This window comes from Lycorma delicatula, chromosome 3 (assembly GCF_047948215.1).
Source record: "Lycorma delicatula isolate Av1 chromosome 3, ASM4794821v1, whole genome shotgun sequence".
Lineage (NCBI taxonomy): Eukaryota > Metazoa > Arthropoda > Insecta > Hemiptera > Fulgoridae > Lycorma > Lycorma delicatula.
Window position 1 is genome coordinate 132,126,510 of NC_134457.1, and position 24,569 is coordinate 132,151,078.

General features: G+C 27.6%; 1 protein-coding gene across 1 annotated transcript in view; it reads left to right on the top strand.

Moving 5' to 3' along the window:
* Positions 1–24,569, top strand: part of LOC142322004 (uncharacterized) — a 783,616-nt gene that overhangs the window by 654,068 nt on the left and 104,979 nt on the right. Inside the window, exons 6-8 of the mRNA XM_075360579.1 lie at positions 1,776–1,873; positions 22,142–22,262; positions 22,754–22,841. Of these exons, the coding sequence (XP_075216694.1) occupies positions 1,776–1,873; positions 22,142–22,262; positions 22,754–22,841 (307 nt within the window). The remainder of the gene's footprint in view (positions 1–1,775; positions 1,874–22,141; positions 22,263–22,753; positions 22,842–24,569) is intronic.

Consider the following 24,569-nt stretch of genomic DNA (forward strand, 5'->3'; position numbering starts at 1 on the left):
TGTGTGAATTGAAAGTAGAAGAAAGTGAGAAAATCCATAACTTTTAAACCTTAATTTAGTTACCGAGTTTTTTTTTTGTTTTTTATGACTGTTAATAATTCATAATAAGTGCATAATTTACCATCCTACAAAGGTTCCGTAATTTGATAATTTTCAGGGAATATCAATGAAATCACAATATTTTTTGAAATTTTTTTTCAGCGTCGTCTCATAATTTGATGTACTTATTCCAGCGATATTCAAGTTTTTGACGCTATTATAAGAATAGGATTTGTTGGAATCTCCAAAATATGCTATTGTTCCGATTACTTTGTTGATTAAAGTCAAAATTCCATTTTTTATTCTGATTTTTTTCCATCATTTTTAATAGTCAAATTTTATTTATTTCGAACGGTTGTAATAAATTCGCTAGTCGTTGGAATGCTATTAAATTTTGACCGAAGACAAATAAATGTCAGCTACCATATTAGTTATTTAGGAGTGCTGTCATCTGTTTCAATCCCGGATAATATTCATACGCCTGTCATGTACATTTTTTAAAATCATTTTTAACGAACTTTCGCAATCCTTTCTACACTGCAAAGATTGTTTAATTACAACCTCTACCCGTAATGTTAATCTAGTCATTTTTTTAAAAATTAAATACAATAGAGCTTAACGCACTCTTTATTTATTTTAAAATAAAACCATAATATTCCTTAATTTAAAGAATTTAAATAATATTCCTTAAATAATATTAATATTCCTTATTTTTATTTAACAACCGTTATGGTGAAAGAAATATTACACTCTAATTTCTTTCTGTTAAAGTTTGCACCTACATTACCTTCTAATTCAAATCAACTAATCCTAGGTATCTTGTAAACGACCTAGCCACGTAGGTCTCCCTGTTGGAAATATCTTCTTCACGATTCATTTTTTCCGATCTGTCTTAAAATTTCTTCGTTTCGAATTTTTTTAACCGATAAACTTTTTCTACAGTACTAGATTTCAAAACTATTTCAATACTTTGATTTATTTTTCGTTATCTATGTATCCGTACAACAAAGCATAAAAATCAACACAATTATTACTTTCACGAAGTTATAATATGTATTACACCTACGGGAAAGTATTGAGAACTTACCAGAAATCACCTGTCATTTTGATTTGAACTTTTTTTTACAAGAAATCATGAAATATTGGGAAATACAGAAAAGGCGGGGTGAGGAACGTTTTATAATTCGTATTTGCATGTGTACATTGGTATCTATTTTAGCTAGTAACTCGGGATTGGTATAAAAAAATTCGTAAATTTAGTTAGGCGATATCTTCATTCATTTGGCTTTGATGCTACTGAAGTTTGGAGTCGGAATCTTAAAGGGGCTGACAGATAGAAGAGAGGTCAATGATCATTTTTCGTGAAAGGTCAGCAATGGCGTTGTCGAATTTAGAAATTTAAGTCAATGTTTGATACACGTAAATTTCTTTTCTGCTAAAAGCTTTCGTTGATTGGGCAAAATAGTTTTGATATCCTTCCTATGAACTTCCTATCTCATTATATTCTTGTTATTCTCCTATTGTTAAAACAAAATTCTTGTTAATCTCTAACAATAAACTCAATTTATATTTTAAAAACTCGGTTTAAATTTTATTTCTCTTTCATTAAATATTTTCAAATGTAATAAATTATTTTGAAAATCGAGAATGTATACGATTAAAGAAGCTTTATGATGTTTTATAAAAGAACAATTTACGAGAAATTATTTTATTGATGTGTGCTATTTTTGTTACAGATACCAGTTCTTTTTACAAGTGAAGCAGGATATACTTCAGGGTCGCTTACCAGTGTCTTTTGATCTCGCTGCTGAGCTCGGAGCATATGTTGTACAATGTAAGTAAATTAAAATACTGTAACTAATGTTACCGAAGTAAATAAGATTATTTTAAACTAATAAAGTAATAAAATGCTACAATTTATGTGTATATTTTGTAATGTGTGAATAAAAATTATAGTGAAATTTTATTATTTCCGACAATATTTTGGATGTTTGCCAAGTGCGTACATAATGAACAGTAAATGTTATTATAATAATGAATTTACAAGACAATAGTCTTTAGTCTACTAGACTGCATCAGAAAATAATTTTCTGTAATATGTAATTTTTATGAATTATAGTTTTTATCTGGTTTACATAACAGATGGACCAATACCTCTGTTTTATCTTGATTAGATCTCTGAATTTTTTTTGTGTTAATAAAGAAAGATAGTCCTGCATTTTGTCACTAATAAAATGTCTGATAATGAGTCGTCATTGAAGGTGGCTAAATTTTCTTTAAAAGTTTAGTTTAAAAATAAATATCTTCTTTTTTTTACTGCTTAATTATACTCCTCGAATTATTTTAATTGGGAAATACAGCATACGTAATATTTGCTTACTGTGAAATAATTAGTTTCTCAAATACAATGAGCCTTTTCTATTATTTTGTTAAAATCTGTAGTAATATTTTCCCTGCTTAATTGAAGAGATATATAGTAGGCATTTCTTAAGGCATAAAAGGATTAAGAAAAAGTTGATCACAGTTGTAGGACTTTCCCGTTACGTGGCTTTTACTGATGCACGGTTTACACATACACACACAACTTAATTTAAAATATTTATAATTTTATTTAAATATAATATTTTTTGTTTATTTAATTCAATGATTCCAACTAAAGCGCGCGCGCGCATATCACATTTCATTCGCGCGGTGTGGTGGTACTAGCAGTCACTTTAAATACTTTTATACACTTTAAATATTATTCATTCATTTAATTATACCGCTCACCTGTGACGTCACAACATAGCAGGCGATTACAGCAGCTGTACGTCAATGTTACACTAGCGTTCCTTGTGGTGAGAGGGATAAGTGTGACGCGTATACCCTTTTAACCACGAGTTTATTTGGAGCATTTTTTGGGATGGGATGCGAGTTTGAAAAAACTTTTTTTTGAAAGTATTATTCTTTTTTAATTGTTTACATATGTGCCTAAGAAAAATAAAGCTATAGTTTTGCTATAGCGCTAGACGGGAAAGTAAAAATAAATGATTTCCTCTTAACCTACCCACAAAAGTAAAAATTAACGTAATGAGTAAAATAACATTTTTTAACAATATCGGGTTTTCTTACGGTTTTGATGCTTATAAAGCACCGAAGTAACAAAAACCATCAATCATCGATGTTTTCGTATAAATTAATAGTTTACATTAAGCAATTCTCTTTTATGATGAATAAAGAAATATTATGATGAACTGAGACTAGTTTAGCTAATTATCAACTTCACTTTGTTTGGTTTAAAATGCTAACGTATAATAATACATTCAGTTTGGTGAAGAAGAAGAAGAAGAAGAGAAAAACCACTTAATTTTCCACTTTTCTTAGTAAGCTTGATATGGGGGTTCTTCTTATTGCTGAGAATAGCTCTACTGGTTTGGGGAGTGATTTGTAATTCATGTTAATAAGCATCATTAAAGAATTATATACTTTTTAAAAAAAAAACTAAACTAGTGTCTTATATACTAATCAGATTTTAATTCATAATTAAAATTATAATATTACAAGGAAGTTGTTAAAAACGCCTACTGTGAATTTTATCATCCTGTTAGTCCTTCATAATAATACTGTGATTTGAAATCTGAGCTTTGTGAATTTAATATGACTTTGGTTCCTTCATTAACTTAGTAAGTAAATTTAGTGGGTGATGTTTCGTATACTTGAGAATAGGTATGCCAATTTCAGGAATGGATTTTTTTTCTCTTATCAGGTCACCTATAACTGAATAGTTGTAACAGCTATCTGATGATATTGTAATGTATCATGTATCAGAACATGTTATTTCGTTAAAACATCGGAATTTTTTTTTCAATGTAGTGTTTTAAGAAAGTACCTAAAAGATGACAAGTCTGGTAGGGTATATGTTGTCATTAAAAATGAGTGAATCTGATTCTCAAAGGAAATTTAAATGGTAAACTTATAATTTAATGAAGAAAAAGATTAAAATATTAGAAATACTTAACAGAGGGTGTAGAATGCAATGCAAGAATTTTTTCGAGGCCAGAAGATGAGATAGAATTGAGAGGAATGACTTGTCGATCAAATAAATTAAAAATTGAGGGGAAAAAATGTTTTATTTGACTCAAATTTAGTAGGTCTACTCAATTTTATTGAGTTTTTTCAAATTTTTAACGTAATCTTAAATTTTAAGATAATAAAAAAAATTACTGAAGACAATTTTCCTACTAAATTAAATGGACTAAATCCTTTCCACTCTAGCAAAGAATTTGTAATTTATTTTTTTACAAAAAAAAAGAGAAAAACTTAATAAATAACAATGATATTAAAGGTTTTTCAAAAAATATTATTTCGTCCTCGACCTGTGTTTTGAGTTATTGCAGTTGTCAGTAGTAATAATATTCATGATGTAAATTATGGAAGCTTTAAGGTTGCAAGAAGGCTGTTTTTTGTTTTACCAGCATGTAATATCTTTTGGTAATTAAGGTAAACTGAAGCACTTTTATGTTCAAAGTACTTATTATTATTTTCAATGAAAGAAAAAATTTACACCAAAAAGTAATATATATTATTACTAAAAATAATGCTAGAAGCATTTCTTTCGTCGTGTTCCGGTTTCATTGTTTTAACCTTACATTCTGCTAACCTAAATACTATTATTTTATTACCGTGGAGTTATAAAAAAAACATACACAATAAAAAATCCATTCGTAAAAAGAGATGGCACATAGAGATTCAAGAAATATGGGGAAGGAGGTTTTCAAAAGAAAAGGGAAGTAATCTTACTCCAAGTTGAGTTGTAAATGCTTTTAACTGAAAAATAAAATAAAATAAGTACTACATTTCTTGGAAATAACTATATTTTCTAGCAATTTAAAAGGCGCCTTATTTTGTTACTTCTACGTAACTACTAAATAACATGCAACGATTTCATCACCGAGGATAATCATTTCCTTTTTATTCCCATTGTAAACGTAGTCGAGACGTATAAGTTTTCATATTTAATCTTACCGATATAATATATATATATATATATATATAAACAGAAGTTTAAATTTTAATGTCCTGATTAATCATCGTTATACGATGGTTTATTATTAATCTTATTTATTATCTAATGCATGAAAATCGAAAACGTTATAAAACTAATATAATTAAAAATAAGTTTATAATCCGGTGACTATAAATTATTTTCTTTAGTATACCTTTTGAGTAAAATTTTTTATTCCGTTACTTTTAAATACGTAAAAAAATTGTTCATCTATTTTCGTTTGGTTAATGTCTTCCCTTATTAGCGTTACTCCAACTAATTTTTCTCTTATAAATTTAAGTTAAATTAGACTTTTCCTTTCCAAAACTCATAGCTATGATTTGTCCTTAATTATATCGACATAATCACTTTAAACTTTCACATTGAATATGGTACTCATTGCAATTGGTTGAACAAGATGACAACTTAACAAGTTGTTAAAATTTACTGTTTAAACGTATTTAAGGAGCTGAATTTTTCTACTATTATACAGTCGAAGCTTTCAATAACAAAATTTTCTTTAAGAAAAATTCCTCTATAACGTAAATTTTGGATGATTCATTCACAATTCTATACTAGACAGTATAATTTAGGCCTTCTGTAACGAAAAAACCTTTTGAATTTTCTCTACAACGAAAGAAAAATGGCAATTTCATAAGATTAAAGAAGAAATTTTTGTGTTATGTAGTCCAGATACTGAATATTGTGAAGTTTTCCTGAGTGGAAGTATATTACGTATATTTTAAAAAAAACTTGTTAATTTAAATTATTAATTCAATTAACTTGTCAATTTGTCATTCATTTTGCTACATTTAATTTACATTCACCTTTGCAATGCAGTTTCCGACGAATACATTTAGTTTCGTTATACAAAACTTCGACAGTGTATGATTATTTAAGTTATTCAGATAGAACTTTCTTTGAAATAAGGAAACGTTTCGAAAAATATATAGTTTATTGTTAATTATAACCCAGATCTCACCCATAATCTCTACGGCACCCTAGAAACGAGGCTCATGTTTCGTTATGAATAAAAGAACCCTAAACTCTCATGTGACTAATGTCAGAATAATTATTTGGTCATTCGTCCCAAAGCACTCACATTTGATACATTTAAAAATTTTATCTTTATTGTTCATTTGCAATAATCAATCAATTTTAGCATCTGTAACTATTAAAAGAATTTTTAGTATTATATTATTTAATAATTTAATTAAAAAGGTTGATTTTTAGATCAGATCACAAAAAAACCCTTACCATTCCTAGATATTTCAAAAAACTTCCTTAAGGACTAATATTCCAGTTAAATAGGTTCGGAACTTCGATTCAGGATGGCTGAATTGTAAAGTTTTTTTAAGTCTAATAACCCTCACTGTTTACTATTAAAAATTTGTTTGAACAGTTAATTTGTTAATCTATATTATATCTTAATAATGATTGGAGGATTTGGTTCTTTTATTCAAGTACATAGATAATAAGAATTATGCATTTTATTAGTATGAAAAGAGATTAAATAAATCTTAGCTTCATTAAATCTCTGAACGTTCTAAGTTTGTATGTATTGCATAGTCTGCTTCTTCGAACTTGAAGTTAAGCTTATAAAATAAGATCCTACTTTCTATTTATCTTATATATATATATTTATTTTTTATTTTTTTATAAAACTGATTTGCGAATAGGAAATAATAGCCTTCAAATTTCTATAATAATTATTGAAGCAAATTCCATATAAATGTTATAGAAAATTAATACATACAATAAAATAATAAAAAAAAAATTAAAAACTATATTTTTTTTATTTCTAATATAATATTGATTTATTTTTTTTAATTTTATTATTATGATTTCTAAAGTATTTTCTAATATTATGTATAGAAAGATTCATGAAAAAAAAATTAAAATCCCACCTTCGTTATATCAGGATTAAAACTTCACGATGCTTTCTCTTTACTAATTTTGTTTTCTTTTAATAAAACCAACATTTTTTTAATTAAAAAAAATTTGTTCAATTTCATTTTCTTTTAATAAATTATTATTTTAATCATTCTGGTTACATATGTTTTATATATATATATATATATATATATATATATATATATATATATATATATATATATATATATATATATAAATGTATATATATATATTCTGAGTACATATCAAGATGAATTATTATTTTTTTAATAAGATTCTGTAATTTCATGCACGGTTGTAAAACTGTCATTCTATGTATTTTGTAACATGAATCAGTACTAACGGGAGATTTGCTTGCCGGTTTAAAACTATACGTAAAACCGATTTACTAGCGTAACTGAATGCCTCACAATCATAGGCCTAATATCATACAATAATACAATAATCACGTTTATTACACGACCATACTTATATAAAACAACATGCGTAGCTAATGCGGAAAATATGTTAATATGATTATTTATTACATATTGTTACCTTTATTTTTGTTTGAAAAATATATAACATATATTGTTATTGTTTAAGAACGGGGCGTTACTATTATTCCCTTTAAAACTGTTTCGTTCATTCATTTATCCGTATCGTTATTTAAATACAGTTTCCAATTTTAAAATAGCAAATTGTGTTGAAATTTAAAGTTACTCGTATTATATGTTGTATTCGGGTCGATTTGTGTTGGTGCTAAGTGGTAGGCTATTATGCATTGTATTAGTAAATAATTGTTTATAAACATAGGCTAGAAGTAGCTTATTATTGTCCCGTGTGGTCAAGTTTAATATTACGAGGTGTGCCGCCCTATGGGTAAGATTATATGCTGCACGTATATTATTTATTATTGAGGAGAAATTTAAATCTGTGTGTATCTGTTATGAAATATGGTGAAAAGTATAAATAAAATAAGAATTTGTGTGATAATATATAGCCAAAGTGGCTCTTAAGAGTTATTTTATATATTTTTTGAAATCTACAGTTGGCTGTTGCCTATTTTACTTTGATGTATACAGTTTTAAAAGAAATTGTAACTAACGGTTTAATTATTGGAAGTATTTTTATTTCATCGGCTGATCAATTTTAGATGTTTTCTTCACCAACTACTACTATACCTATAATAATAGCTACAGTCTATAATAGATTACCAACTACTATAATGCTGTATTTGTTACGGATTGAAAAGTTACCGCTTCATCAATCAATATTTAATTGTCTATTAAAATTTAATTCTTTTTTCTTTTTCTGTTTAATCTCGGGAATCATCGTAAGGTATTATTTCAGAGGGTGAATGAGGATGATATGTATGAATGTAAATCAAGTGTAGTCTTGTACAGTCTCAGGTTGACCATTCCTGAGACGTGTATTTAATTGAAACCCAACCACCAAAGAACACCATCCACGATCTAGTATTCAAATCCGTATAAAAGTAACTAACTGCCTTTATTAGGATTTGAATGTTGGAACTCTCGACTTTGAAATCAGCTGATTTACGACGAGGACTTCACCACCAGACCAACCCGGTGGATTTAAAATTTAATTCCTAATTATATTAGTCCTCACTGTCAGCTCAAATAAGCACAAAGATTGATATTCTTATTTACTTAAATTTAATTTTTTTTTTAACGATAAAAGTATTTCATTAAACTTTTTTCCAAAAATTACTCCGAAACGTTTTTAGTTGTCTTTACTGAGTGAGTGAATGTTGTTGCTGGTTTCAAAATAACGTCAGCTGAGATTATTGTTGGTGATATTTTTAATTAGTACTATACATTATTAAGAATGTGGTCGCAAAGTGTGTGTGATTTTAACTATGGAAGTTATTTATTTGGTAAATAGTTTTGTTTGTTTTTGTATGGTTTGAATTTCATAAGTTTGTTAACATGTTATCGTTTTTACTATATTAATATAAAACATGGATATTGGTGGATTACGGTTTGTGTCGATGAAATTGTAATAAATGTTGACTCAACCTGCCCTCAACAACATACAACATTTTGTTGTGAGAGGGGATTTATGTGTTCATTTGAAACTGTTTCACAGCTTTGTATAAAACTGTTTCAGTTTGACGTATGTTGAAGACTGAAATCGGAAAAGACTAGTTTATATATATATATATAAAATCATAAATGAAAACTTCTCGGTTGTTTGCTGTAATAGACAACAAATATTTTATTTTATAAATCTTCAGGTAACATATCCACCCACCGGGTTGGTCTAGTGGTGAACGCGTCTTCTCAAATCAGCTGATTTCAAAGTCTAGAGTTCCAACGTTTAAATCCTAGTAAAGGAGGTTACGTTTATACGGATGTGAATACTAGATCGTGGATACCGGTGTTCTTTGGTGGTTGGGTTTCAATTAACCACACAACTCAGAAATGGTCGACCTGAGACTGTGCAAGACTACACTTCACTTACACTCATACATATCATCCTATGAAGTAATACCTGACGGTGATTCCCGGAGGCTAAAAAGGAAAAAAAGAAAAAAGTAATTCTTCATTTTACAATATTTTTATATAAAAAAAAAACAAAACTTCGTGTTATTATTTTTTGTGTTTATGTTTGTTTTATATTATAATATTGTAAAATAGCTGTGTTAACTGAAGATTTATAAAATAAAATATTTATTGCCTATGTATATCTATATATCTTAATTAAATCTTACATATCTATCTTATGTATATATGTTTTTTAATTTATGAGTATTTTCTTTTTCCTTTTTTTGTGTTGGAAGCCATTTGTGAATATTTTGTATTTAATAGAGTTAAGGTCACATGAGTCTGTCTGGTGAGTTGTCTAGTCATACTTCTAATAGTAAATAGTTTATCTGAGATTGGGTGGCTTGAGGTATTGTGAATGAGAATGTCTTTATGCTTTTGTTTTTTGTATATTTTGAAAGTGTGTTTTTTTATTGTAAAATCAGGAAACTGTATTTGTCTAGTATGTTTGAATTTGGCTGTAAATTTCAATTTTTAGTATATTTTGTTTATGAGTTACGTGTTGCTGTGTTGTGTTTTTTTTATAAACATTTATAATTAATTGTTAATACATGTACAAAATCTAAATTTCAGAATTACATTATCACTGACCGTTACGGTCAAAAACATAATTTATTTTAAAATTTTGTTAAGGAAAAACCCTAGCTGTTCTCGTTTTTATGAATTTTATTATACATCTATGCAGTTTATTTAGCCTGTTACATTTTTTTCTGGGTCTGCATTGAATTACATAAAAGTATTGGATAGCTAAAAAAAGTAAATAAAAGATCATCCATATACTGTTTAATCTGTGATCTAAAATTTAGTAATTTATGTGGTTTAAGCTTCCAAAACTGTTGGGTTTAATGTAAAATATATGAATCAATTTAAAATTTTTGTTTTCATTAAATAACAATGATTATTAGTAAAGTTTAAATACGTTTGATTTATCGATTTAACTGTCAACTTCGATGTACTAATTTGAATTTTCTTTTAAAATATCGAACCTATTGAAGTAAAATACTTACGAAGTTAAGTTTTGACAGTATCACCTATTAAAGGTATTATATTTAATAGCTGTAATATTTGATTTACTCTAGTGAATTTCTTTTAGTTTGTTTGAGATGAATTATTGTAATAATGAATAAAAAATAATTATAATGTAGTAAGAGAGTATTGATAATAATCGTTCCATTTTACTAAGAAGTTTTATAATGATTCACTCGTAATTGGACTGTAAAAGTATATTCCAACGAGTTGTGTAGTTCTTAACCTTCTAACCTACAATAGCAATCAAATAGTACAAGGATTTGTGTATTTTAATGAAAAATTATTCAGTATAACAGAAATAATACAGAATGACCGGTCAAAACCGTTACAAACTGCCGTCAGATTCCCATCACTGCATTACTATGGCGCCGTATGTAAAGCAAAACGTTAAATATCAGTTCTTAACAAAAAAAAAAAGAAAAGATAAAATGTTATATCTCATTCATTCTATCAGTCAGTGTTATATTTTTGCAAACATTTAACCTATGCTTTTAGTTATCTAATTTATGCACCTGTACACATGTTAAGCGTTACTAAGTTATGAAGTTAAATTTCTCATGTTGCGTCAGAAGCCAGTCCCCTAAATTATTCGTGTCGTACATTTCCTTTTATCGCTTCCACGTATGAATTTAACATATTGAGTTATATGAATTCAATTTATTTTAATATTGGATGATATATTTTACTGTGATATTTTTTAATCCAATTTTATTTAATTTACTTTAAAAATGCAATCGTTATATTGAACGTTCTTAAGAAAAGATCGTAAGCTAAAAATGAAATTGAGAACACGCATTTGACAACAAGAAAAATATTACGCTTTTTTAGGTCAAGGGAAATATTATAACAACAATACTCCATATCAGATCATCATTATAATCAGAAACGTATGATTTGAATTTATCTATTTATTTTTTTAATTTTGTGGAAGGTAACTTTTTATCTTAATGGATGAAAAAAGATCATTAAAAATAAATCATTTGTTCACATCGAAGACATTTAAACTTATAAACTTTGTTAGATTCAAAATTTATCGTGTTCCCTTCTGCAGTTTTCTAGTTACAAACTAGCACTCTGGAGAGCAAAAACGCTTTAATCAATTATATTTTGTGCATACATGCCGATATTTAATGATATTGTCGTGACTTATTGTGAATGTTGCTTATATGAGTCACATGATTGAAATGTTTGGCTTGTGTAACGTGCATGTCTGGAAATATATGAGCATTTACTCTTTCTCTCTCTCTCTCTCTCTCTCTCTCTCTCTCACACACACACACACATTTATATATATAGGTCATGTATTATTAATTTATAATAGATATTTAAATTTAAAAGTTAGTAACTATATCAAGTAATGTTATTTTCAGTTTTATAATCCAACTCTAGAAGTTAAATTGTTAATCTACTCTGTAAATTGTTTTACGCTTTTTTCTTATCTTATTTTATACTTATTTCTTGAGTTTACGTAAAAATTTAAGTTGTAGAACCAAAGTCATGATCTCGCAGGATATTATCATTTTAAATAAAAGTATAACCTGATAATAATATTCTATTTTAATGTACTCGTATTAATTTCTATTTTGTGTAACTAAATTAATGGTACGCGAAAATTATTTTATTAGTTAGTTTGTCACATCATAATCGAAAGAATTAACTTTTAATTTTACGAATTAAAATTAAAAATACAAAAATAAAAATTTAAATAAGATTGTAGTCAAGTTCTGTTTTCATACGTTTTTATGTACTATATAGCTAGTAACTTTAAGAATTACGATAAAAAAATGAATTGTATATTTGGAGATTTAATTCTTAATCAATATGTGAACCTATGCGACTTTAGTAACGATATCATGCTAACCAAATAAAAAATGAAATAGTTAATACGAATGATGAAATCTGAGGTGAAATAAGGTAGAAAGATAGTTTATATTAGTCTATCCAATTTAGTACCAGTTGCTTATGAGGAATTGCTAGTTTTTTATAATACCCATTTATATTTAAAAAGAAACACGTGAATGTTTTTATACTGTATTTAATAATATTCATACTCTTATTATACATAATACTGTGTTAAAAAAATTAGGTAAGTTTTAAAAGTATATATATAATTTTTTTTTTTTTTAATTTAAACGGATGCATCTTACGTTAAAATTGCCTTAAGTTATGATTTTATCATTAATTTAACTCCGGAACCAAACAAGAGTAGATCAATAATATTTCTTTCTTCATCGCTGTGTGCTACATACATAAAACCGGTCTCGTTTTAAACATCACATACTTGTTTTACATCTCAAAACATTTAACCTATATATAAATAGCCTTTGGTCATGTGCCGTTCCTTCCAGGTAATGATCATGATGATATTAAATCTGATTTATTGAAATGCTACTGTTTTTTATTTATTATATTTGGTGATGAAGTTTATTATTTGTAGTAATTATTTAATTAAATTTTAAAACGGTTTTGTACATAAATGTACAGCCAAATAAAATATCAGAAGAACGTTTATTTTTGTCTATTCCAGTTTTATTTTTATGGCTACGGTGTACCTAATGTACTCGAGATACAAGAGACTCTGGTGTTGCTTTCTCTGATAGTTATGATGTTAAATATACTTATTGATAGTAACTATGGGGAATAGATTTATATTAAAAATATATTTTGTAGGACTGAATATCGCGTGAATTTTCATTGGTTTAGAATGTTGATAAGCTGCCATATATTTGGCTAAGAAGTCAGTGGGAAAATACTAACCTTATTTAGCCTGGTATGAGGTGCTTATTATTCGTACAATTATGGCACTTAACGTATACGTTCTATTTTTATTATCACGTTTATTATTTTTATATTAATAATTTTCCCCTACTGAGTTGACGCAACGTTTATAATATATCTTATATTATATATCTTAATATCTGAAACAGGTTTATTAATTTTTTGCTTTTTGGTTTTTGGAAATACGGCTTTGATACACGTAAAAAAGCATATGAGGTACAAGCGACACCAAAATCAATCAAAGTCAGGAGAGTATTCAATCAGAATTGATTTTTTTTCTCTGTGAGTAATTACGTTGTTGTTCTTAAGAATGGCTGTTGGTTTTGGGTCTGATTCAGGCCAACTTTCTTTCTTTTTACCATTAAATTCTTCGTTAATTCCAAAATTATAGAAATTAAAATAACTTTCATAAATTAATAAATAAAATATAAAATTCTAATCGTATAAACTTCCTTAAATATTAGTTTATTGTTTAAATTGAAATACTTTAATTTTAATTATGGCTATTCAATTAAAAGTTAATTGCGATCAATATCAATACTATTATGATAATAGTTATTTATTATCTATATATATAAAATAACATGTCGTGGGTCATTTATAATCATGGCCTAGCAAAAATTACTGAAAATAAGTCGATGAAAATTTGTATACGTGTTCTTACGGTGCCAGTGCACACTAAAAAAGTATTTTTTGAAATTCCAAGTTTAAAGGATAAAAATGGAGTGAGTAAAAATGAAATTTACTATTTTTTAATTTCTCGGTAACAAATGTATGATTTTTGTTGTGAATAATCTTCATGTGAATAGTAAAAACCAATTTCTAAATTTTCTGAAATTCGACCTTGAAAGGAGTGAAAGCTAAAAAATTTTTATCAGCGATTGCAAATTTTCCCCAATTTAGACTAGACTGAACGAGATGTTCAACAGATTTTAGAAGGCAAATATTCTTCAGGTAAATGTATAAAAGTCATTTTCGAGGTTTTTTGGTATCTGGATTTTATAAGGAGTGTTACGGTGTAAAGCGCGCTGATTAATCAACAATTCATTGCCACTGTTACTGTATATGCGACGCGACTGGCTGCACCTGCCTCCGGCTTCTTGACTAAAAGTACATAAAATAAAAATAAAAAATTGACCATGACAAGAAACGAAAGTAATTATTTAAAGCGGGCCAATCAGCGACGGGGATGCTAATAATTAACAATTATTAATTACATAATTATCACTAATTATTTAATTAGCGACAATCATAATTTTTTCAAACGTTTTAAGTGATTAATTTTTATTGTTTAATGATTCTAGAGTATCTAATAATGCATCGCATCGACTTTAAAGTAATCGTTGCTATAGATCTGGCAACATACAATGCAAAACTCGTGCTTCATCAGCAGTTGAATAGAAATATACATGATAGTATTCGATCCATTTGCTCATTATCACAGTTAAACATTAAACATAATATACAAACAAGAAGGATCTGAAAGTTAATAATTAATTGCAGCCAAAACGCATAATATAACCTAACCAATGTATATAGCCTAACCAATGTGTATAGCCTAACCAATGTATATAGCCGATTCGATAAACTGTTTCGACGATAGTTAGATAATAATCCGGCATGACTAAATACTGGGCTTAATTGTCGATATTATTGAAATTTTTGAAAATGATATTTTCTTTCGTTATATTTAAATGTTTATTCTTTCGTTTTTTTTTCTTACGCCTAAAAAGATTTTAGAAATACCTAAAAGATTTTTTCTTACCCTTAAAAGATTTATTTTGTTTGCATTCTCTTTTTAACATATGTGGATGAATTTAAGCCAATATTAAAACATTTAATACCTATATTTAACGATTTATTTTTTGAGCTCATACTGGAGTAAACATTTCCTGTAAAGGCAGTTGATTTTATATGGATTTGAATGCTAGAATTTGGATACCGATGTTGTTTACTTTGTTAGGTTTCAATTAACCACACGTCTCAGGAGTGATTTGTTCCTGACTATATGCTTACTAGTGCATTTACACTTACATTGCACTATCTCTGCAGCTATGTCAAGCCGGTAGAGGTAATTGCATTGGCGCGCTACCGCTGTGTGTGTACGCGCGCGCGCACATACACACACCCGGCAGTAGCTGGAAAACAGGTTGGAAAAAAGAACAATTATTCTATTTTTATATTGACAAAATTGTAAGCTTTACATCTATTTCATTTCATCTTTTTTTTATTGTTAATTCAACATAAACTAATTTTTGTTATTCAGTTCATTAAAGTAATATATATTTCGATCTTTAAGATAAAACAAATTGTAAAATGTTTGTACACTTGTATATTTACGAACACTCTTTTCAAAAACACTTTTGTGTATATGAGAGTTTCAAGTACATAAGCATACATACATATACGTTACAGATGATATTCTTTGACTTCTTTTTTTATTTCACTACCCTTGACTAGTTTGCTTAATAGTTACTCATGCGTATTAACATGGATGATGTGCTTCCTGAGAACTGCTGCCCCTTTTACCGCTATTGGCTGAACAGTAATAAAACCAAAAAGGATTCACTGACTTGTCTAGTTTGTTTGAAATGCAGAGAATTCTCATTTTATACAACAAATATATCAGATAGTGTAGACTTCTAAGGGAGAGCAAAACGCAGTAAATAAAAAACAAAAACATGATCTCGCTATCGCGCACGCACGCATACATATACACACCTATATATGTACAAGATGTACAATACATCACATTGCATGCAGATTCATTTACCAAAAGTCTGGTTTGTTTAAGTTCCTGTTCGTTGATGGTAACGCATTTGGTGGTAATTAATCAGTACACAGTTCTGAATTTGATAAACTGATTGGTGTGTAACTTATTTTTTGCACAATATTATCCCAAAACCACTGATGCGTACGGTGGAGTAATTGTGTTACTTTCATGGTGTTTTCAACGTTTCTTTTATTAATTAAAAATCCAGTCGTGTAATCATTGTTATGGTTATTTTGCTTATGGAATATCAGGATAAAAAAAAGAGTTACTCTGAAATATTTTAATGAAATTTGTGAAAAATAAAAATCTTAAGCACTCAAAATATATCAGAAAGGTCAAAGTTATTTATTAATTTTTTTGTTTATCCGTAATAAAATTTTAATATACTGTTCATTAAATTGGCAGGCTGTAGTTTTTTATTTTATACTGTTGCATCATTAGTTTTACACAAGTCAGTCCGTGTAAAGATTTCTTACACTTTTACATATCATCCTTATTCATCCTCTGAAGGAGGATGCCACCGGGAGGCTAAACAGGAAAAAAAGACTTAAGCTCTTGTCTTGTTTACAATTTTCTTAGAAATGTATTTTACAATAAATATCTTTATGTATACTTTTTTAATTTATTTTATGCTTCCATATTTTATTTAACATAAATCTGGAACTTATCTTCCTTGATTTTGTTCTACAGAAGTTAAGATTTACAAATAAATTTATTTCATTGTCTTACAAATAAATGTACGATTAAATTACATAATCGTTGTATTATGCTAATATAATTGTATAGATTTTACTATTATTTATTTCTATTTTAATTCTCTCAATAATTTAATTAAGTTTGCAAGTTTTCTATTATTAATGTTTCCTTCATAATGATGTATTTATGTAATTCACATACACGTATAGATATAACAAATATTGGTCTACTGATGAATAATTTTTTAAATAAATATTTTATAAATTAGCTATTTTGTGTTAGTTCAATATTAAAGAAATTCTTATTCACTGAAAATGTTAGTATTATCAGTATTATGTTTCATGACTATTATCTTACATGACTTTGTGTCTTATTTAATGATTATTTAACACTGTTAATTATACCGAGTGGTAACAAAGAATGTCATTCCTTGAGCAAATTTTAAGTAGTAAAATACAGAAAAATTAAATTTAGTAAATGATCCTGTCGTAAAACAATAAATTTTTTGGTACGAGACCATCACACTACCAAGCATCCTTGGAGGAGCAAGTCAAAAATTTTAAACAAAAAAGAGTAGGTTTTTACAAATAATTTTAAAGGGGATTGAAAAACAAACTTTTTACGTAACAGAAAACGTTTTTACGTCGGGCTACGACAACCATAACAAAAACTGGGATCATTTAATATTTTTCGCAGCTACTTTCAGTAGTGGTCTACTGTACACCCCAAGTAGTAATTTCATATCTAAAAATAGATAGTATTGAGATAGAATCATTCACTAAATTTTATTTTTTTGTGTTTCATTGTTGAGTTACAGCCTACTGTAGACCACTTTTGAAATTAACTGTAAAAATGATTAAATGGCCTCCAGTTTGGTTACGTTTATCTTAACCCGAAGTTTTAAACGTAAAAAGTCTTTTCTTTTCATTGCCCGTTGAAATGATTTGTCTTAATGCTACTCATTCCTCTTAACGTTTTCGAATTGCTCCTCTTGATGGCCTTATATCTAAAAATAGATCTCTTGAGATAGAAGTGTTTTTTACATTTAATTTTTCTGTAAAACTGTTGAAAAGCTATTTAAAGGTTTTCATAATTTGTTAATATCTGGCATATTATTACTTTTTTCTAATTAAATTTATAATGGTATATTCCTCCGTTTTATCACCAATATATTCTTTTTTCACTTTGATTGGATGAACAAAATGATAAGTAATCAACAGATAAAACTATGATTTGTCACATTTGTCACCAATCACTGATCGCAATTCTATTATTTAATCGATTTCCATTTTCTTGAATAGGCCTTAGTAGTTTATATTTACATTTATATTTAGGTTTACTGTCTGTCAATATATATCTATTCTTTTATCATTAACTCCAATTTCATTCATGTTGATCTGATGTCGCGATGACAGTTACTCAAATGACAAAAATTTGATTCATCAAATTTCTTATCAATTAGTGAACGAGGTTTTAATATTAGTTGGCTTAAGTTTGTGTAAATTATTATTGCTCTTATTTAATTTCACTGTCAACACGTATCTTTTTGCATTCATTTGAAGTTAATAAGTTTGACTTAAGCAAATAAATGTATTTAAACAGATAGATTTATTATATTTAAATAAAATGAACAATGGTAACTACATTTATCTGCTTTTAAAAATTAGTATAAATACAAATGTATTATTTTAATAAAAATGATTTATATACTACTAGCCCCTATTGTAGAATTAGAATTAGTCATTAGTTTTTACTTTCTTATTACTATTTTTCCATTTTAAGAACTATTAACGAATCTTATCAATAGTAGATAGATAATTTTATAAATTAGCGGTTTTGTCAATAAAGTTATTTTTTTTTTTTTTACAACCCTTGAGACTATTCTACTAATCGACTTAAAATGTAAACTGTTTTATCTATTTTTTTTACATTATTTTAAATTTTGTGGAAATGAAAAAAAAGGCGTTTCTTTTAAAGAATTATTAAATTACTTTAATCGCTTTTTCGGCAATATTCAATAAGGTGTGTTAGTGTGTGTGTGTGTGTGTGTGTATATATATATATATATATATATATATATATATATATATTTATGTTGTATGTAATTTAATGTAAATTTCTATCTGATTCAGAGCAGAATTATATTTCGTTTATATAAGTGTTTGATTATGACTGTGTTAGTGATGCATATTTTGAAGTAAGGAAGCCATGTGCATACAAATGGTTCATATTATAAATATATTCATTTCAATCTTGTACTCAATTAGCCGTGAATTTTGAAGAAGGACTTTCCTTTCACTGTTTTGATGACATCGTTGATGGTTATTATTACTTAAAGGGGGAAAATCACGTTGTCAATGTAACGCCCTTCATTAAAAGAGTTTCAATGGTATCTAAGTCGTGTGTGTGTGTATCACACATATCCTTTTAGTCTTCTTTCTATTTTTATCGTAATTTACGTTTTTTTAAAAATAGATTTATGATTTTACGTGGTTATAAGCACGCGATTATAACATAACAGTAAAGTAAAACTATTATTGTTAGTAAAAATGTCTATTATAATATACTTTGTGTACCATAGGTATAATTTATTTGCTTAACAAATTAGTATTCGTAAGAATATTAATTTTTAAGCAAATAAATTACGAGTATATCTACGGCATACAAAGATCTCTATCAAATTATATCTATGGCACACGAGTATGGGTTACATACTTTATACTTACTAGGATACACTATAGTTAAGAAATACTCAAGCATGACCTGAAATTCCTATAAAAAATGCTTATTCTTGTACTCAACTCTAAGAATTTTCATGATTAAACTAAAAGTAATTTCAAGAATGTTAGTGAAGTCAACTATGATTTCTTTCCGATAACAAGCAGGATTTTCATATTTGTTTCATAAATATTTAAATAGCTACATAAACATACTTATGTATACATACATAATCGCATAATCGTGTGTGCGTGCAAACACAAATACACTCTTTGATCTTTCATATCTTTTTGTAAGCGAATAAAGTACAGTGATCTGATCATAACTCCATAGTTTTACTTTCCCGCCTAGACAGCGCTATAGCAGAGCTAAATCTCTAGAAAGGAAGTATTGTAATCGGTCCAATTTGAGCATACGCGGTTTTCACCGGATCTTGACGTTTTGACAACTAAGGAACCAAAAAAACTAGATGGAAATTTTCCGGGTATTAATGTTCATATTTACGTGTATTCAGTGTTGGCCTCTAAATAATTTTATACCTCCAAAACTGCTGGAAAGAGTTTGACCAAACTTCTTCAGATTACTTCTATATATGGGGTATTGGTGTCATTAAATTTTCAACTTAAATGGTGAAGGGAGTTAGGCTGTAAAACAAGGTCACCCTCAGTATCTCGAGATTTTGCCTAATTACAGTTATAATATTTTCTTAGAAAAATTTTTTTACAATTAAAAAATAACAATATTTACAAAAAGGTTTTGAAAAATCGCACCCTCACGCCAAAAAATGCTATTGTAGTTGCAGCTATGTTATGACAGGTGAGCGGTAGATTTAAATAAATGAATAATATTTAAAATGTAAAAACGTAACTAGATCTGGCTGAGTTTCTAACTCGATCGCTCGGTCGACTTGGTACCTGGTGCGTTAAGCCTCGCGGCTACACCAGTCTATCGACCCTCACCGCTACTACCACCACACCCGCTTGAATTAAATACGATATGCGCGCGCGCTGTAGTTATAATCATTGAATTAAATAAACGAAAAAAATATTATATTGAAATAAAATGATAAATATTTTAGATTAAATTTATAAGCTTTAGCCTCGTGACAGGAAGTCCTACAAGTATTTTGTTAGATTTTTTGTATTCATAATGTATCAGCGGTTTCTCTTAATAATTGTCTTTATGAATAACAGAAGCGGTAAAAAGAAAATTTGTATGGTAATAAACATTATCGAATTTTATCAGTATAGGGACAATGTCTGGATTACATAAAAACGGAATGTAAATTTATTTGTTGCTTTAAATTTAAAGTCTGGGTAAGAAAAGGACACCTATATTTTATGGCAAAAAATTATTTTATTCAAACTACGTACCTCTTTGCAAGCAAGAGGCTTAGAGAGACGAATAAAAAAAAAATTAAAGCTTGAATACTCTACTTTTTGACAGTATACTTCAGATTTCAAAATCATCAAACAAAAAAAAAAAATTCAGAGAAGAAAAGTTTTAAAAATTTGAAAGTTTTTCTTCGTGTTTGATCAAACGCATGGGGAAAACGAAATTTTTTTAGAAAACTCCATTAAAATCGTTTAAAAGCTTAAGACTTCAGCTGTAATTTCCTTTTTTTGTATGTCTCTACGATTTTTCTAAACCGAAATATTCCACTTTAAAAAGAAAAGACCACCTTTGTCTTTAATGCTGCATATTTCCCGATCTAAGCAACTATTCCATATTCAAATAAATATGGAAATTAAAGAGTTTCCATCTAGTTGATCTAGTTTTAATGAAAAATTGTGAGATTTTTAATGTATTTTTTTTTCTTTTTGGTTGTTTGTGGGGGAAAAACGCTTGGGCGTTATCATCGCCCGGTAGTTATTATTAAAAGGGTAATATAACTCCAAAATAATAAGCTATACAAGGTGTAAACATAATATTAATTACATAATTTTAATGTAGTGTTGCAGTTTTTGGCTTTTGTTCATTTTGTTCCGAGGTATTGAAATCTTTAAAGATTGAGACTACAACATGTATCACCCGCTCTCAGCTTAACCCACGATCATGTTACAGTCTCAATCATTAAAGATTTCAATATCTCTGTACAAAATGAATAAAATCCAAAAACTGCAACCCTACATTAAAGACCTCACAGTTTGTCATTAAAGCTAGATCAAACCCCTTTAACTGCTGCTTTTAAGAGCGCAACTTAAAAACAGCAATTGCAATTATTATTTTTAATAAATGGTAGGTTTAAAAATTTGGGGGGGCGTTAAAAAATTTTTGATTCTGAATGTGGGCTTGGGCGAAATATTTTGAGAATCAATGGTTTAGATAAAGAAAGAGCATTCTTTTTCATTTAATTAGGTTTTCTGGAAGTACTTGTTAGGTTTTAACCAACCAATTCCTAAAAAAACTGAAGAAAAAATAATTTTTTAATATTTTTTAACTATGTTCAGAACTAAGTATTTTATATATTTCTTAATACAAACATAAAGGTGTAAGCAGAAGACAGATTTATTTTGATATAATGTAAAGTAAATTTAAGGAATATGTATTTTGTAGTATTTTTTTTTTTTACTTTATTTCTACAAACATTTTTTCATGTTTTATTGTTTTTTTTCTTTTCAGCTGAATTGGGTGATTATGATCCTCGACGTCATTCACCTGGATATGTATCCGAGTTTAGATTTCTTTCAAATCAAACCGTTGAACTGGAAAACAAGATTGCTCAACTTCATAAAGAAATGATGTATGTAATTATAAAAAAACTTTTTATCTCACTATTATATTTTTGTTTTATGTAGGTGTGTGTGTGCGCGCTCGCTCGCACGATATATTGTATGATTTGTAGATTTATTTATTTTCATTTCTTGCGTGCGCGTGCGCGAGCGCCCGATATTTAAGATTTTGATTTTTAGATATATTTGTTTTTATTTTTTTCCTATTTTAAAATATTCGAAATGGATAATATTAATAATCGATTTATACATTTTAGCATAATTATCTTAAATTATAAGTGAAGTACTAATCTTGATATTTATATTTTAAAGACCAGAGTATTATTTATTTTTTCTCTTAGCGAGCGTATTACTTCAATTATTCACCTACATGCTTTAAAAATACTTATTGCATTACAGTGTATTTAGAGTTCTGAAATTTATAATTCTAAATTTGTTTATATTTTATTAATTTTACCGCAACATTAATAATTTTTAATGCTTTATTAAATTATATTTTTAGGGGGCAACTTCCTTCAGTAGCAGAATTAAATTATCTCGATAAGGTTAAATGGTTAGAAATGTATGGAGTGGACTTACACCCGGTATTGGTAAGTAGAATATTTTTTTAATAATAATTTAAACGTTTTTTTTTTCTGTTTAATTTATCTTACGTATAGTTTATGTGTTTTTTGATTTATTATATACTCAATTACAATATTCTTATATAATTTCGTGACATTTAAATAATTAATAATGTAATTTTAATTAATTTTAAACTAGTAGCGCCTACAGTTAGCGACTAGTGTTGTGGATAGCTTGACGTGCCCTATGAGATTTCAACGGCATTGACCCTTTTGCGATGAGATCAGTAAGTTGTTAGAATGCTGTAACATGCTGAAAAACAGTTCTTTCCTTTCGCTTGTTAGTTAACTAACTTAAATTACCATCAGAATAATTACGACCTTGTAATTACTAACATAAAGCTTAATTCTGTTGAAATATAATAGCTTATTTTTCTGTTTGGTTTCATTCCCTTCGTTATTCTATAATTAACGATCTACATTTATTTTTAGTTTTACTTCTCTGGAAATTGATAAAATATAAAGTTCTATTTGTAATAAAATATATTTTTGTTGTAAGGTTTGTAAAAATAAATACATTTTACTTGTATTAAATTACCAGTATTTGTAGATTTTGTCTCGTTTCATTTTCCCTTATTACTGATAATTTGTCGTAATAATATTCAAAATTATAACCAATCCGAACGCTTACTAAATCAATCTCAAATATTATCATACTTTACTAATCTCCCAAATTTAACAAGCTCCCATGTTTTGTTTTCTGGTATGGTTTATATTTATAAAGAAAGATTTTATATAGAAAATCCTTCAAAACTAACCCATTTTTTCCGCATTAACTCACACATATTAAGAACTTGCAATTTTTTTCATTCATGCTGCTTTTAATAAACATATCTTCGTTCAATGAAGAATTTAAAACGATAAAATAATAAGTAAAATAATTTAATCTTCATATAAATATCTTTTTTTAAACAATAATAAATTGGAAAAGGTATTAAAAATTTGAATATACATGAAATCCCTTCAATATTTTGGATATACAAAGAGCATTTTATTCCTTCTTTAATTTAATTCAGTATTTCACTCAAATTAATTTGAAGTTTTTTCATCCGTCTTTGACTGGAATAATATTAGGGCATTGTTAGATTATACTCAACACATATTGTTACATTTTATGACAAATACATTTTTTGGCTGCTCCCGGTGTGCTCAGTATAACGAACTTAAAAAATATATTACGCTCGTTTAACATGTACTAGAATTCAAACTAGGGATTAAGTTCAAAAGTGTAGAAGCTTTCATTTAAACATTTTGTAAATTTTATGTAACATTTTTAGATAAAATATAGAAAAAAATCGAAAACTTTACTTGCGATATAAAATACGAAACGTTAACATCAATCAACATTCATAAAAAATTGTCGACATTTTTAAGAAAGAACTTTATGTCGCTTTCAAAACCAAATTTCCAAGATCATGTAATAAAGAAACAAAATAATCGTCGATAAACAAGACATGTACATTTTAAGACGTAATAACTTCTTAAGTACGTTAGGTACATTGGGACATACTTTCATCAATCGATGTTTGTTTTGAATCACGTACCACAAATATCACGTCACTCTTTACAAATCACCTCACAGATACAAGAAGTAATTCAACAATATCAATTACAACATCAAATTTTACAGCACAAAGCTCATAAAAAGCTACGAATTCAACATGGTTGAATAATAAAAAATAGCAATAAATTTAA